This window comes from Pelodiscus sinensis, chromosome 21 (assembly GCF_049634645.1).
Source record: "Pelodiscus sinensis isolate JC-2024 chromosome 21, ASM4963464v1, whole genome shotgun sequence".
Classification (NCBI taxonomy): domain Eukaryota; kingdom Metazoa; phylum Chordata; order Testudines; family Trionychidae; genus Pelodiscus; species Pelodiscus sinensis.
In genome coordinates this window covers 7,125,190-7,139,592 of record NC_134731.1, presented here as the reverse complement: position 1 = coordinate 7,139,592, position 14,403 = coordinate 7,125,190, and the positions used below count along the sequence as shown (strand labels likewise).

The 14,403-nt window shown below is 44.3% G+C and overlaps 1 protein-coding gene across 13 annotated transcripts in view; it reads left to right on the top strand.

Annotated features, from left to right (window-relative positions):
• Positions 1–14,403, top strand: part of BCAS3 (BCAS3 microtubule associated cell migration factor) — a 593,281-nt gene that overhangs the window by 19,088 nt on the left and 559,790 nt on the right. For all 13 annotated transcript variants that reach the window (XM_075904719.1, XM_014581354.3, XM_075904717.1 and 10 more), the window contains exon 6: positions 12,566–12,647. In XM_075904719.1, coding sequence (XP_075760834.1) covers positions 12,566–12,647 — 82 coding nt within the window. The remainder of the gene's footprint in view (positions 1–12,565; positions 12,648–14,403) is intronic.

Genomic DNA, 14,403 nt, shown 5'->3' with positions numbered 1-14,403 from the left:
AAAATACCAGACGTTGCACGTGTCCAGTATTGTCTGAATTTTTCTACCGGACAGATGGTGCAAATACCAGACTGTCGGGTCAAAAACCAGACACTTGGCAACTCTAGCTTCAGGTATCATGTTAAAAATAGTGGTGTAGATATTATGGCAGGGGTGTGGAACCTTTTTTGGGCCAGGGGCCATTGGCCCACAGAAAAAAACAGTTCAGGGGCTTCATACAAGTGAGAAGCAAAACAAGCAAAAAAACTCCTCACTGACGTGGACCCCGACTGAGAACGAGAAAGACACTCCCCACATTCCCCTTGTACACCAGAGCCTGGGGCTAGCAGAGTTTTTGTGTGCTTCAGACCCGTAGTGGGGCAGCAGAGGGGCTGGAGCACCAGCACAGGCTCCTCAATGCTGGGTGAAGCCCTGAGCCTCGAGGGGCCGGATCCAAGCAAGCTGGGGGCTGCATTCAGCCCCTGGGCCTTAGGTTTCCCACCCCTGCTATATGGTAGGGGTACAGGCTAGCCACCTGAGTAGGGCCCCAGAGGGTCAGGCTGGTTTGTACTTGGGCAGTAGCCTGTGCCATTGCTTGTACTGCAATGCCCACGTTCCTGTTTCCAGCACACTGGCTCAAGAAATTTGAAAAGAGAAATCTGTACAATTAGATTTTTTTTTTTTAGGAGCCCTTTCAGTGTTCTAAAGCAACAGATCCCAAGTTTCAGTGAAAAGCTATATACAGAGGCTATCCTCTGTAGCACTCTGCTGTCTTTCCTCATGCAGCTGGGCCCCTATTCAGCACTTAATAAAATAATGTGCTGCAGGCAGTCCAGTTTGCGTCTGAGTGATTATGAAGTGTTTATGACAGCTACTAAGCCGACGCTCTCTGTAATGGTGTTACATTGACTTCTAAACACCTTTGCAGTCTGCCTCCAGGAGTGTGTGTGTCTCGGCAGTCTGAGTGGTTTTACATGAACCTTTCCTTGGAGTAAGATCTTTGACTACCGAAGTGTTACTTTTAAATGGAAGATCCCATTTGATCTGCTTCAAAGGACTGAAATAATGTTTGGACTGCTTGGTGCTGAAGTAGTGGCTGGAGTTCTGAAGTGTAATGTCTAAATCTGTCTTGGATAAGATGTGGAAGGTATCCATCCAAGGGAGTGCTTTTTGATCTTTGTTTTGAAATGGGGGTGGGAAGGTTAAAAGTGTCTTTAAAATACGCCTTTCGAAGTGGGAAGAGATCTGGGATTACATAGAAGTAATGACTACAAGTTCCCATTCAGTAATTGTGCAATGTGGTTTTGTGTTGTGTTTGGAATTTGTTTTCCCTTTGCCCCCAGTCTTGTATTTCAAATTCAATGTCAGAACCAGAAAGCAGTTGGAATTGGTTCCTGCTTAATGTGGTTTACGAGAATCTGTTTTAGATAGTTGCTCCTATTCACAGAAATGGATTTTGGCCGCTTTTGTGGGTGATAACTTTTTTCATTGTACACAGGAGGTTTCAGAAGTAGAAAGTGACATGAATTTAGTCTTTCCTCTTCAGTCAGAACAGTGTTATTAGGCTTTAATTTTCATACATTAGGAATGTTATTGACTGTTCAAAGGGAGCTACATAATAGCAAACATAACATTTAAATAATGTTGTAAAGCAGCGGTGGGGAACCTCAGGCTCGGGTCTGCATATGCCCCCGGCTTGCCTGGATCAGGCCCCTGAGGCTCAGAGCTCTTCCCCCCCCTTTCCCCCCGCCAGCTCCGTAGGCTGGAGCACACAAAAATATACGAGGCTGGGCCCCCATAGGCTCTGGTGTGCAAGGGGAATGTGGGAAGGGTCTTTCTCGTCCATCGGGGGCCATGTCAGTGAGGGGTGTTTTTGGCTTCTCACTTGTGTGTGCCCCCCGATTGATTTTTCCTTTGCATCATTGGCCCCTGACCTAAAAAGATTCCCCGCCCCTGTTGTAGTCTCAGTTTAAGAAACAAATGGCTTTTGGATCAATGGTCCCTCTAATCCAGTGTTTCTTAAACTGTGTTCCATGGCGCACAGGTGTGCTGCGAGGCAGTTGGGGAACAACAATTCAAAATGGCTCCCCTTAAAGGGGGAGGCGACCTTTTTTTTGGGGGGGGGGCTCAATAACTCCCTCCCCCCCCTTTTTTTCCTCAACAAAAAATCCTTGCTGTTCCTCGTAAAAGTAAAATTATTGTTTGGTGTTCCTCAGTCTTAAAAAGTTTAAGAAACATTGCTCCAATCTTTTTCCATCCTCGTGCAGATTTTTTCCATTCATGCTGCAGGGGGGCGACACTGCATACACCTTACCAGGGTGGATACCACACTCACAATGCATGCTCCCTATGTGGCTCTTTATGTAAGCAAGCAGTGCTTCTCCATCAATGCTCCTGTTGCTCGCAGTGTAGCTTCCCACTGCCTCCCCAATACTGGAACCTTTTCCCTGCGGCAGCGAAGGACTGTGGCAGCGGGAAAGGCTTGAAAGGGCGGAAGCAGCAAGGAATGATTCCAGCAGCTCCCCGCTGTCTTCCCTTGCAAAACCGTTTGCTACTGTGTATAGTTGATCACCGTGTGGTGTAGAGTATGTGTTTTGCTGTGGTGTGGAGCTACATGTACCTCGTACCCCACTGCCAGGAGTGTACAATGTAAGACACACCCTGTGTTACTAATATTGGTTATTAAAACAAAGGGTTTACATATCTAATTTTACTTTTCCTTGTTAACATGGTTTGTTTACTTATCTGTCCACTTATACATGAAAAGTTGAGTTGTCAGTTTCTAGCCTTTTGACACTTTCATGCTTTTGCTTAATACAAAAGTAATTGGGTTGTTATCACCACAGAGTTTTATTTTTAAATTATAGCTATACATTTGAATTTAAACACTAAAACCCTGGCTGCTTCACCCCCCCCCCCCCCCAATTATCTTGTTTGATCGAATTCCTCTACTTCCACTGGATCATGTCAACAAGTAGTTCATAGGGATATCAATAATAACTTAGGTTTTCAGAGAAAGTGGCGATTCTTTTTCCTACAAAATTATCATAATTGAAAATGACATACAAACCCAAAAGGTAGATTTCTGATATCTTACTAGCATTTTCATTAAAAGTGTGGCAGTGTATACTGCAGCTACTGTATACTCATAATTTGCATTTTTATTTTTGTGTCAAATTTCTAATTGATTTTGCCCCCTCCCCCTTCTTTTGGTTTGGTGTACATTTGGCTGCTTTTTTTTTTTTTTTTTTTTTTTTTTGATCATATGAAACCTGTTTTCTATGGTGGGAAAATGTTTTCTTCCATAGAGATCAAGAACCCTTTTCATTTGTAATGGGTTCAAACTGGGATGGCTTAAACAACAGAAGTCTGTCATCAAAAATTAAACAGTGGTCCAGATTGATCCTTGCTCTGCTATACTTGCAGAGTAGTGGCCCAAAATGTCTAAGGGAAGAGGAGGATGGTTTCACTCCCTTTCCTCAATCTGTTCTCATATCCGGAGAAAGGAACCATAGGGAATTGAACTCAAGTTTGATGGATTCTTTGCTTGCAATCTTGCATAGCGCTCCGAGTCTTTAAATATACAACCAACCTGTGTCTTGACTCCTTGGACTGCGGAAGCTGTAGAGTCCCACCACGCCAGCTTGGTGCCATCATTTTTGATTCACCCTTTCTGTGGAAAGAGTACCTGAGGCTGCTTTTAAAGCTTCATTTTCAATTCTTAAAACCTGTTTAGAAATGTTCCTTGCGTTTTGGAATAGGAAAGAAAACCTTTAAGAGCTTGAAAGCTGCCACAGGGACTCACTACTTAGCTGGAGCAAATCCAAAATGGCAGCCGCAAGCATGTTCCTATGCAGGTGCTTTTTAAGAATATAAAATCTATTTATATTTTGTCTGTGTTTGGGACTCTGGGTTGCTCAGGGGATTGGTAATGGGATGTGTAGCTTTTCACCTTCTGGTTGCCAGCTTACAGCTAGCCTAGGTTGGTGGTAAGAAAGTTGTTAGCCATTCAGCTGTATGGCCTGTGCGGAGATTTGTCCCAGTCTAGTTCCCAGCCAGCTAGATTTCCAAGTCAGAAAATCTTGGCCGTCTTTATTGGCAGTCTCTCAGCAAAGTGATGAGGAGTGAATTGGCAGGGACATGCAGCAGCAGTTAAAAAAGCTAGCAATGTTGGGAATAGTTAGGAAAAGTGATAGATAACACAGAAAATGTCCTATTTCCTCTGTGTGAATCATAGGCTAGAATCCTGGAACTGGAAGGGACCTCAAGAGGTCATTGAGTCCAGTGCCCCGCCCTCCCGGCAGGACCAAACACTGCCTAGATCAGGGCTACTCAACACGTGGCCCGTGGGCTGCATGCAGCCCGTGACCCATTTGTTTGCAGCCTGCGGAGCAGTTTCGATTTACGCGGGGCTCAACACTTAGCCCTCGGATAGGATCCTTTGAACATGGCCTCCACTGGGAACATGCTCCACAACAGCGAGGCATCTCCCAAGCGGGGTGAGCACTGAAAGACTCCAGCAGACGAGCTGGCTGGAACAAACTGGTGAAGGGTGTCAGCGTTTCTAGCCCCCAGCAAGGAGGTACTGGGAGCGCCGGGGCATTGTGTGAAAGGATCTGTTTGCATATATAATTGCATATATATGCAACCATACTTAAATTGCGGCCTTCGGCATGTGCTGTGAGTATCATTGTGGCCCCCAGGGCTTCCAAGGTTGAGTAGCCCTGGCCTAGATAATCTCTGATAGATGTTTGTCTAACCCGCTCTTAAATATCTCCAGTGATGGAGATTTCACAACCTCCCTAGGCAATTTATTCCAGTGCTTAACTGCCCTGACAGGAAGTTTTTCCTAATGTCCAACCTTAAACCACCCTTGTTGCTATTTAAGCCCATTGCTTCTTGTCCTGTCTTCAGAGGCCAAGGAGAACAATTTTTCTCCCTCCTCCTTGTAACATCCTTTTAGGGTACGTCTCCTGGAAAAGCTCTGCCGCGTCCAAGGAACGCATCTGCTTTTCCGAAACAAGTCTGAGAAGAGCACACATTTTGTTGGCATCCCTGTAAACCTCGTTTTATGAGGAAGAAGGGACGTTCCGAAAGAGGGTTTTTTTTCCCCAACATTTGGCCTCATGTAGACTGGCCAAACGTCGGAAAAGCATCTTTCGGAAGAAAAGTGGAAAAAGATAAGCAAATTAAGGTTTGCAATTTGCGTATCTTTTTTCGACTATTCTTTGTAGTGTAGCCATCTCCTTAGATACTTGCAAACCACTATCATGTCCCCTCTCAATCTTCTCTTTTCTAAACTAAATGAAACCAAGGTATGCTTACATCTTGCCCTACCTAAAAAAAGATACACAGATTGCCCCTCCCAGGGTGGGGAACTAGTGGCAAGCACCTCCCCTAGTCTGGCAAATTCCCTTCTTCAGGCTTGGTCAGGTCCTGAGGGTGCCCGACCAAGGAGGTCCAACCTGTATTAGAAATAGAAAAGGGCAACAAAATGATCAGGGTATGGAACCGCTTCCATATGAGGAGGGAGTTATAAGCCTGGGACGTTTCAGCTTGGAAAAGAGATGACTAAGGGGGGATGTGATAGAGGGCTACCCAATTATGACTAATGTGAAGAAAGTAGATAATGACATTTTATTTACTTGTCATAATATAAGAACGAGAGGTCACCAAATAAAATGAATAGGCAGCATGTTTAAAATGAACAAATGGAAGCATTTTTTCACAGAATGCTTAGTCAACCTGTGGAATTGTTTACCAGAGGATGTTCTGAAGGTCAAGACAGACCTGGAGGTTTGCCAGAAGCTGGGGATTGGTGAGAGGGGGCGTATCACTTGATGATTGTCTGTTCATTTCTCCTGAAGTATCTGGCACTGGCTGCAGTCGGAAGAGAGGTACTGAGCTAGATGGACCATTGGTCTGACCCTATGTCTGTTTTTATGAGACTGAGCAAATGTCATTTTCTTCTGGAGATGGTCCTTTCTGGTTAGGATTGGGACACATTAACAGAACAGTGATGATGAAGCTTTACTTGTTGTGTGGATAAATAAGAAATCAGTAACTAGGACTATTCGCTCAGGGTATATCTACACATCAAAGTTATTTCGAAATAACAGCTGTTATTTTGAAATAACTTTCCTAGTGTCTATGCAAGCCAACTGCTATTTCGAAATTAAATCAAAATAGTGGAGGGCTTATTTCGAAATTTGTAAACCTCATTCCACGAGGAATAATGCCAATTTTTCAAAATGGGAGCCTCCAGCCTCAACCAAGAACACGCCTCTTCCCCCCCCCCCCCATCCCTCCTCTGGAGCCCTTAAAGGGGTAGGCTCTGGCTACAGTGCCTGTGCCAGCTCCAAGCCTGTCAGCCCAGAGCCAGCAGTCACTGCCCTTGACCCATTGGCCCCAAAACAGGAGCCAGCTCTGCACTGGCAGCCAGCCCTCCACTGCTCCCCAGGAGCAGTCTGCCAGCTCCCAGGAGCCTGTCAGGGGCTGGAGAAGACAGGTGCCTTCCTGGTCCAGGGCGGAGATCATGGACCTTATTCAGGTTTGGGAGATGCCCCCAACATCCATGATCTCCGCATTAGATGGGGGGAATGCGGCCATCTATGGCAGGATAGCTGCCAACCTGGCCACCAAAGGCCACATGAAAACCCAGGAGCAGGTTCGCATGAAAATCAAGTTGGTTCGGCAAGACCCTGAGCCCTGAGTTTCCCCTCCCCCTTCTTCCCCATGCTTCCCCCTTCTTGCACCTCCCTCTCAGGTTTCCCCTTCCCCTTCCCCTCTCCCACCCTCTCTCCTCCCCTCTCCTGCCTCCTTTCCCCAGTCTCACCAGAGTTTCATTTCCCCCCCTCCCCTGTTTTGTAACATAAAGAGAGTTTGTGTTCATGAAAATACATGTATTTTATATCAGGAAGGGGTGTTAGGGAGGGGTAAGTGGAAGGACGTGAGGGAGGAATGAGGCACAAGCCCCCAGTGGGGCAGACCAGGGAGGCTCTTAGTGCTCCTCAGGGTGAAAGCTTTCCCGTAGGGCCTCCTAGATACTGACAGCCCCCTGATGGACCTCCCGGATAGCAGCCTGCAGAAAGTGCAGTCAGGCTCACAGCTACGTGTCCATGAGAAGCACCAGAGTGCCCAGGGGCAGCTCCGGCTCCATGTTGCAGAGTGCTGTGGTGTCCCAAGTGAGAGCAACCAGAGCATTCAGAGACAAAATGCTTTGCTGTCCCTCATCGAGATAGGCAAGCAAGCAGGGAAACCTGAGAACTGGCTGTCCGGGGGGGTCCCTTTTAAGCACAGGCCTCAGATAATTTGTGTGGCTGCTGCCTGAGGCTAACTCCGATCTGATGCCCTGCCGCACCTGGTTCCGGCCGGCCCTAAATGTGATTCAGCGTCCACTCAGTATGGACATGCTATTTCAAAATAGCCAACTGCTATTTCAAAATGCCTTTTGTGTGTAGATGCATTATTTTAAAATATCTTTTTTTGACATAACTATTTCAAAATTAGATATTTCGAAATAACGCTGTAGTGTAGATGTACCTTCAGTTCTTTCTACAAACCTCAACAAAATTAGAAAAAAGGCTTTGGGTGGGACTAATCTTTTTTGAAACCCAGTTAGTCTAATACAGTGGTTCTCAAAGGGTGTGTCTAGACTACATGCCTCCTTCGACGGAGGCATGTAGATTAGCCAGATCGGAAGAGGGAAATGAAGCCGCGATTAAAATAATCGCGGCTTCATTTAAATTTAAATGGCTGCCCCGATCTGCCGATCAGCTGTTTGTCGGCAGATCGGGGCAGTCTGGACGCGATGCGCCGACAAAGAAGCCTTTCTTCATCGGCACAGGTAAACCTGGTTTCACGAGGCTTACCTGTGCCGATGAAGAAAGGCTTCTTTGTCGGCGCATCGCGTCCAGACTGCCCCGATCTGCCGACAAACAGCTGATCGGCAGATCGGGGCAGCCATTTAAATTTAAATGAAGCCGCGATTATTTTAATCGCGGCTTCATTTCCCTCTTCCAATCTGGCTAATCTACATGCCTCCGTCGAAGGAGGCATGTAGTCTAGACACACCCAAAGGGTGTTTCATTGTCTGTGACCATCTTGCAGTGGGCTGCAGGCTCTGGGCTTGCTCCAGCTGCTACGGGGAGCCTGCACTAGCACTCCATGGCTCTCCCCTGTGATGTTGGAGCACCAGCACCGGCTTTCCATTGTGGTGGTAGGGGCCTTGTGGGTCGGATCCGGCTTGCAGGGGAAGTAAGCATCTCTGTGTGCTGCTGCTTCCCCTGCCCCTGGCTGGCTTTCCCTGCTGCTCCCATTGGCCAGACTCATGGCCAATGGGAGCAGTGGGGGACATGGAGCCAGGTAAGTGCCCTCTATGCCCCTCATGCCCAGATCCCACATCTCCACCCCACTCCTGCCCTCTCCCTTCCTCCCAGACTTCTGCACCCCACCCCTCCACACCCTCTCTCCCATACAGATCCTCCCCCACCCTCAATCCGCTCCTGCACCTTACATCCAGGCCAGACCCCACACTCCCACTTCCTCCTGCATCCATTTTGTCATCATGGATGGTTGGCTGGTAGTCCACAAAAAGGTCTGTGTAGAGTGGGGTGGGCGGTGGGCCAAAAATTTGAGAACCACTGTTTTAATAGATAATTATAAACTGCAAAAGAGACCATAGAGGTTCCCCCTCCAAACAAAGCCAAGGAGTACCCAGGATTTTACTGTTCTGTAGTACATAACAGAATGCTCCCTCCTTTTTGTAAAGCACCTTGAAATTCGAAGGATAAAAACTGCTCAAGAGAATTGAAGATTATTTTATTTTATAGAGGTGTGATACTTCAGAAATGTGGGCACTGTAGCTGATACTGGTGCTGCAATAAGTTTGTTTTTCCCCCTAGTTTTTCTAAACTGCATTTCCAATAAAGTAAGACCAGGATTTGACTAAATAAGATAAGTAAATTGTCATTTGTAATTGCATGACAAAATCTACGGGAAGATGGGAGAACATTTTATAGTCTACCGCTAATTTGTTTTTACCTCCTACCTGATTAGTTGAGCAACATGTGACCTGCCAGTTATGTGAACTACACAGTGACACATATTTAGCTAAGCACTGTGGTGCTGAAATTGTATCCTGCTTAAAGGAGGAGAGAAGGGTATGCTGTAGTTGTGTAAGAATTGGTAACGTCTGATTTCTAATGTTGGCTTTGCCGCTGACTTGAGCAATTCACAACCTTCCTTTTGATTTAGATTTCCCTAAGAGTAAATGGGAAGAATACCTGCCTTCCTTCCATAGGGGTGGAGGACTAATAAGTACATGCTCATACAATACTTTGAAGAGATAAAGCAGCATATCTAGAAAGAACTTGGGCTGGGATTTTCAAGTAAGCCTAACGGAGCTGTATGCCCTGTTACAAATGAGTTTCAGTGGGATTTGAGCACCTAATTCCCTTAAGCTTCTTTGAAAATCCCAGCCTTAAACGTGATCAGCTCATCAGCATCCTAGGCCAAAGATGTATATAAATTTAGTATATTTGCTCTGAGAGCCGAAACTCAGTGAAGTGGGTTTGGCTTCCTTAACTGTTTCTGACTGTTGGGCCTCTTTGGCGCTAGAGCTGATGTTCTGGCATGCTCGAAAAGTAGCACGAGGTGACTGAATTGGGTTATTATTGTATGTGAATCACTTCTTCCGTACTTATGTTAGTCCTTTCTTTTTTGTTTCATTTGTGTGCATGCACATATGTGAACCACTCTTTCATGGTTTGGGGAAAAATACCCGTAACTGCCAATAATAATAGTTTCAAAGTCTTACACTTTCCCACTTTTTTCTTTTTATAGAACTGGTGTGTTCCCACAGACACAAAACCTACTCCTGCCTACGTGTCTGCTTCCTTTTCCTCTAAGGATGTAAAATCCTGTTTAATAAGTTAACTGGTTAAAGGTTAAGTAAAACGGGGAACCCATGGGTGGGGAGGCCACTGCAGGTCGGGCTGGGCTAGAGTGGCCCCCTGACTCCCCAAGCTTCTCCTGCCTCAGGCGCAGTAGGCCTGGCCAGGCTGGAGCGGCCCCTGCCCCTCTCTGCCTGAGGCACGGCAGGCCTAGCAGGACTGGAATGCCCCTTCTTCCCTCCCCATTCTAACCCTCCACATTATCATAGAATACTGGGACTGGTTGCTTCCTTTCTAACCACTCCCTATTGGTGCCTTTTTCCATGTTGCCCATTATGCTTGGGACAGGCACTCTTGTTTTCTCTCCCTCTTTTCCTTTCCCTCCCACCTCCTGGAAAACAAGAAAACTGATTAAGTCTCTGGAGGGAGTAAGGGGGAGAACTAGCTTCACCAGTTTGACTTTCATCCAATCATTTGGCTTATAAATAACTTGATTCCCAAGGGTTTTGGAGCAGAGATCATTCTACCTGCTCCAGGAGAGGCAGCACACTGTCCTCAAGTTACTAATTGGTTCAATCTGAAATTATTCTGAATAAAGTAGAATAATTAAAAATGTATGTACTATACAGGTACTTCCACTAAATGGCAAAGCAGAATCTGTGGTGTTGATAATCTAGCTAATACAATAAGAGCAGGCTAGATTAAAGATCTGAATCTCATATTTCTTAGATGGGTTTTATAGCCATCTGTATCAGGAATATTTCTGGTTACTTAATTGGTATAATTCCTGACTCATTCACTGTGAGATCAGAATAGGCTCCATATTCCTGGGAAGAAATGCAAAGACAAATATTTCCCCAAATTTTTCACCTGTCCTGAATGCTATTTTAAATTGAAGGAGGACAGTAAGTGGAAAATTGAAGTAAGGATGTTGGTATCCATAGTTTAATGATAAAAGGGTGGAGTGTTTATTATAGTAAGCATAGCACTTGCATAGAGTATTTATAAGAAATAGATGCTTCAAGGGGATAAACAGGCGGAGAATAACATACATAATCTATAACGATGATGATAAACTGTAGTTGCAACAAAATGTGACTTGGTCTGTTGCTCAAATAGCGGATTTTTATTTTTCCAACTTGTCATCTAAACTGGAGGAAGTAATTGAAGAAATATAAAAAGACATTCAAAGAGCGTTGCGTTAGATTTATGGTTTAATATTTATCAAGTTATGAGGTATTTCAAATTCTATGCATTTCTGATATTGTAAAATGCTTGTTTGGCAAACTCTCTTCCAAATATAGTACGCCAACATGTTGGTTAAATTTTTAGCTTCATTACATCTGTTTTAAGTTCTTGGTTATTTGGAAATGAGTTTCATAATGTTTGCCATTTTCCTGAAGTTTGACATTCCATATCGGATCCATTACCGAGCAGTTATGAAAATACATTGTGACCAACCATTTACAGGAAGTCTGGAAATTCTTCTTAACTACTTCTGATTTTAATCTCTTCAAGATTTCTATTAGTGACCGACAATTAGTTTGACTTCCTACTTTTGAAACAATTTTAATGCTAATATTTCAAGTTCTCTGACCCTTTAAACCCAATATTTGATTTTTCTTAATCAGTGATTAGTTTGCTTCTTCTAATAAAACATAAACTGAGTAGAACAAACTGTTAATCAGTGGCTAAGCTGAGGACTTGTATCTTCTGAAATGTCTACAGTATGCTTATGAAAGTTGCATGGCGCTGTGGAATTTCACATAGCCTAATGGAAGACCTACATTTCTTCATGTGCATGTCCTCTATTGCTATAATTGGTCAATTTATTTTTAAAGACTTCTAAAGTGTCTTCTGTAAGGGAAGAGTTTATAAAATAGATTTTTATATTTTTTTTGAGCTAAGGTGGGTTTGAGGATTCTTGGGTAGAAAGGAAATATCACTTTTGGGACAGCAAGCTGGAACAGGTCTTGGATAAACCAGAACTTAACTTAGTATGTGAAATACATAAGTTTACTGAGCACATATGGAAATTACCAAGCAAGTGAAGAAAAACACTTCCCCATAGATTTATTTTTAGTGATTTTTCCTTTTTGCCTCTGATTTGTTGGAGTCCCAACATAGCTCCAAAGAAAAGCTACAGCTCATTTAGGAGCTTGAGATATAGTTTTTGCACTGATTTAATGAAGATGAGTTTTTAAAAACAAATAAATTGGTCAGTTGCCTAGTGTAGATGCAGTTGTATTGTTGCAAATATGTTTACAGCCTAAGTAACTGTGAGACAATTAACCTGAATATCCCTTGTGGCTTCAACGACTATTAGTCAGACATCCTGTAACTCTGCTACAGCACCAAACACAAGAACACCTCAAAACTCTGCAAAATGTGTGAAAGTGTACTTTGTGGCTGGTAGGGATGTATAATGCAATTTAATTAGTTAACCCGTCAAACCTTACGTTCAACCGATTTAGCAGGATCCCGCAGGCTCCCAGCCACCAGCCCTGCGGGGCTGTCGGTTAACCGGTCACCGGTAAGCATTACCTAGTTAAACAGTTACCCATTCACATCCCTAGCGGAAGGAATGGTAAAGTTTAGGAAATTATACTTTAGTGAATTTGATATGGGAGGAAGGAAGTTTTTCTGGTTTATGAAACAAAGTAACGTTCTTTACATTGTTTATAATTATGCAGATCAGTGGTGAAGCACAGGAACTTTTTTCCGTTCGACACGGCCCAGTTCGAGCTGCACGAATCTTGCCTGCTCCACAAATCAGTAAGTATGCTGTTGTGACATAGTTCACAGCTAAATGTATGTTTTCTTCTACTGTACTTACTAAATGAGTCAATATTTTTTTCTTTGAATGCTTTATTTGAATCTTTGTTATACACTGCTGTGTCAGTTTTCTATTTGAGAAACTAGCAGATTTACCCAGCATTGCCTGGGTTCTTCAGGGCAGAGGGCTGGTGGTGGGGTGTGTGTGTGTACAGGAGTCAGGGCAGGGCCTTGGTGATGTGGGGAGAGGGACAGTGCAGGAGACTGGGGATGGGGAAGCGCAAGAGTGAGGTTGGGGGGTGAGGAGGGGCTCAGGGCAAAGGATCCCATCCTGCACAGGGATTCTCTCCCCTCCCCACCCCCCCAACCACTAGGGACCTTTTTTTCCCCTTTCCCCTCAGTCCTTCCAACCCCTGGAGTAGGCAAAGAGTTTGGGGAAGGGTGGATACTTTACCGATGTGCTGGCAGGCAAGATGGTAGAGCCCCAGCCCTACTCGCCACTTGTTTGGTGGTAAGGCTGTCCCAGTGAACATTGCAGGATAACTCTCCCCCTCAGGCTCACTGCCCCCAGTGACCATTGCATCCCTCTGAACAGTAGCCCCTCCCTTTGCATTTTACGGAAAACAATCCTTTTCCTGGGGCTTGACCATGCTTGAAGTTAGGAGAACAGGAAGGTGCATGCCACATTTGGTGGCCCTAATTCTTACTGTTTATAAGGAGTTCTGACAGCTGCAGACACTTATTTTAATTTCGTTTAAAATAAGTTAAAGTTTCACAGCAAGGGTTTCTTTTTTTTTTTTTTTTTTTTTTTTTAAATAAACTAATATCACTGTTCTTTGATTTTTCACATCCATTTGTTCCATGCTCCAGTCTTGACTTGGAGTCTGTTTCCCGGACATTTTTTTTGTTACTTTGTGTTATCTGAGAGTGATATAAGTTTACCAAGATAACTGCTTGTTTTTTTTTAAATACTTGAGCATAACTTGTTCAAGTTAAGAACTAACTGTGAGTTCTAGAGCTGCACAGGAGGGCGTCTTCTGTGGACTTTTTTTCCCCACTAGATTTTGGTCTGTCTCAAAAATGTGTCTTTTTCTCTAAACGCTCTTGATTTTTTTTCCCCCCTCCATGATGCTGAAGTAATTTAATTTTCAACTCCTCTTTTTACCCTGGGTGCTGCTTTCTCTGTAAGTTGGAGAGCTGTTGTATGTTTTAAATTTCATAGAGCATTCCAGAGACTTTTATTTTGAAATCACTAATAAGAAACTGAAATACTGTTCTGGGAGTTATTCAAGAGCTAAAGCGACAAGGAGTCCTGTGGCACCTTATAGACTAACTGAAGTGTAGGAGCATAAGCTTTCGTGGGCAAAGACCCACTTCGTCAGATGCAGATTCAAGAGCTAGTTTGTTTTTAAAGCCCATCTTATATCACCTGAACAACTTTAGACTTAATACACTTAGAATCGTAGATTTATAGAATCGGAGGACTGCCAGGATCCTTGAGAAGTCACTTGGTTCAGCTCCTACACTCATGGCAGAAGTAAATACTATCCACACCAGAAGTGGCCAACCTATTAAACAAAGAGAGCCGAAATAGCGGCAGAAAATATGCGAGAGCTGCACCAGAATTGTTGAGGGGGAGGGGAAAAAAAGACGCTGCCCCTTTAAAAACTGTGGGTTAGGCTTTTTCACCACATCAGGCTCTCGCTGGTTGATGCCATCTTGCTGATGCCATTTTGCTGCACCAGATGGCTCCCCT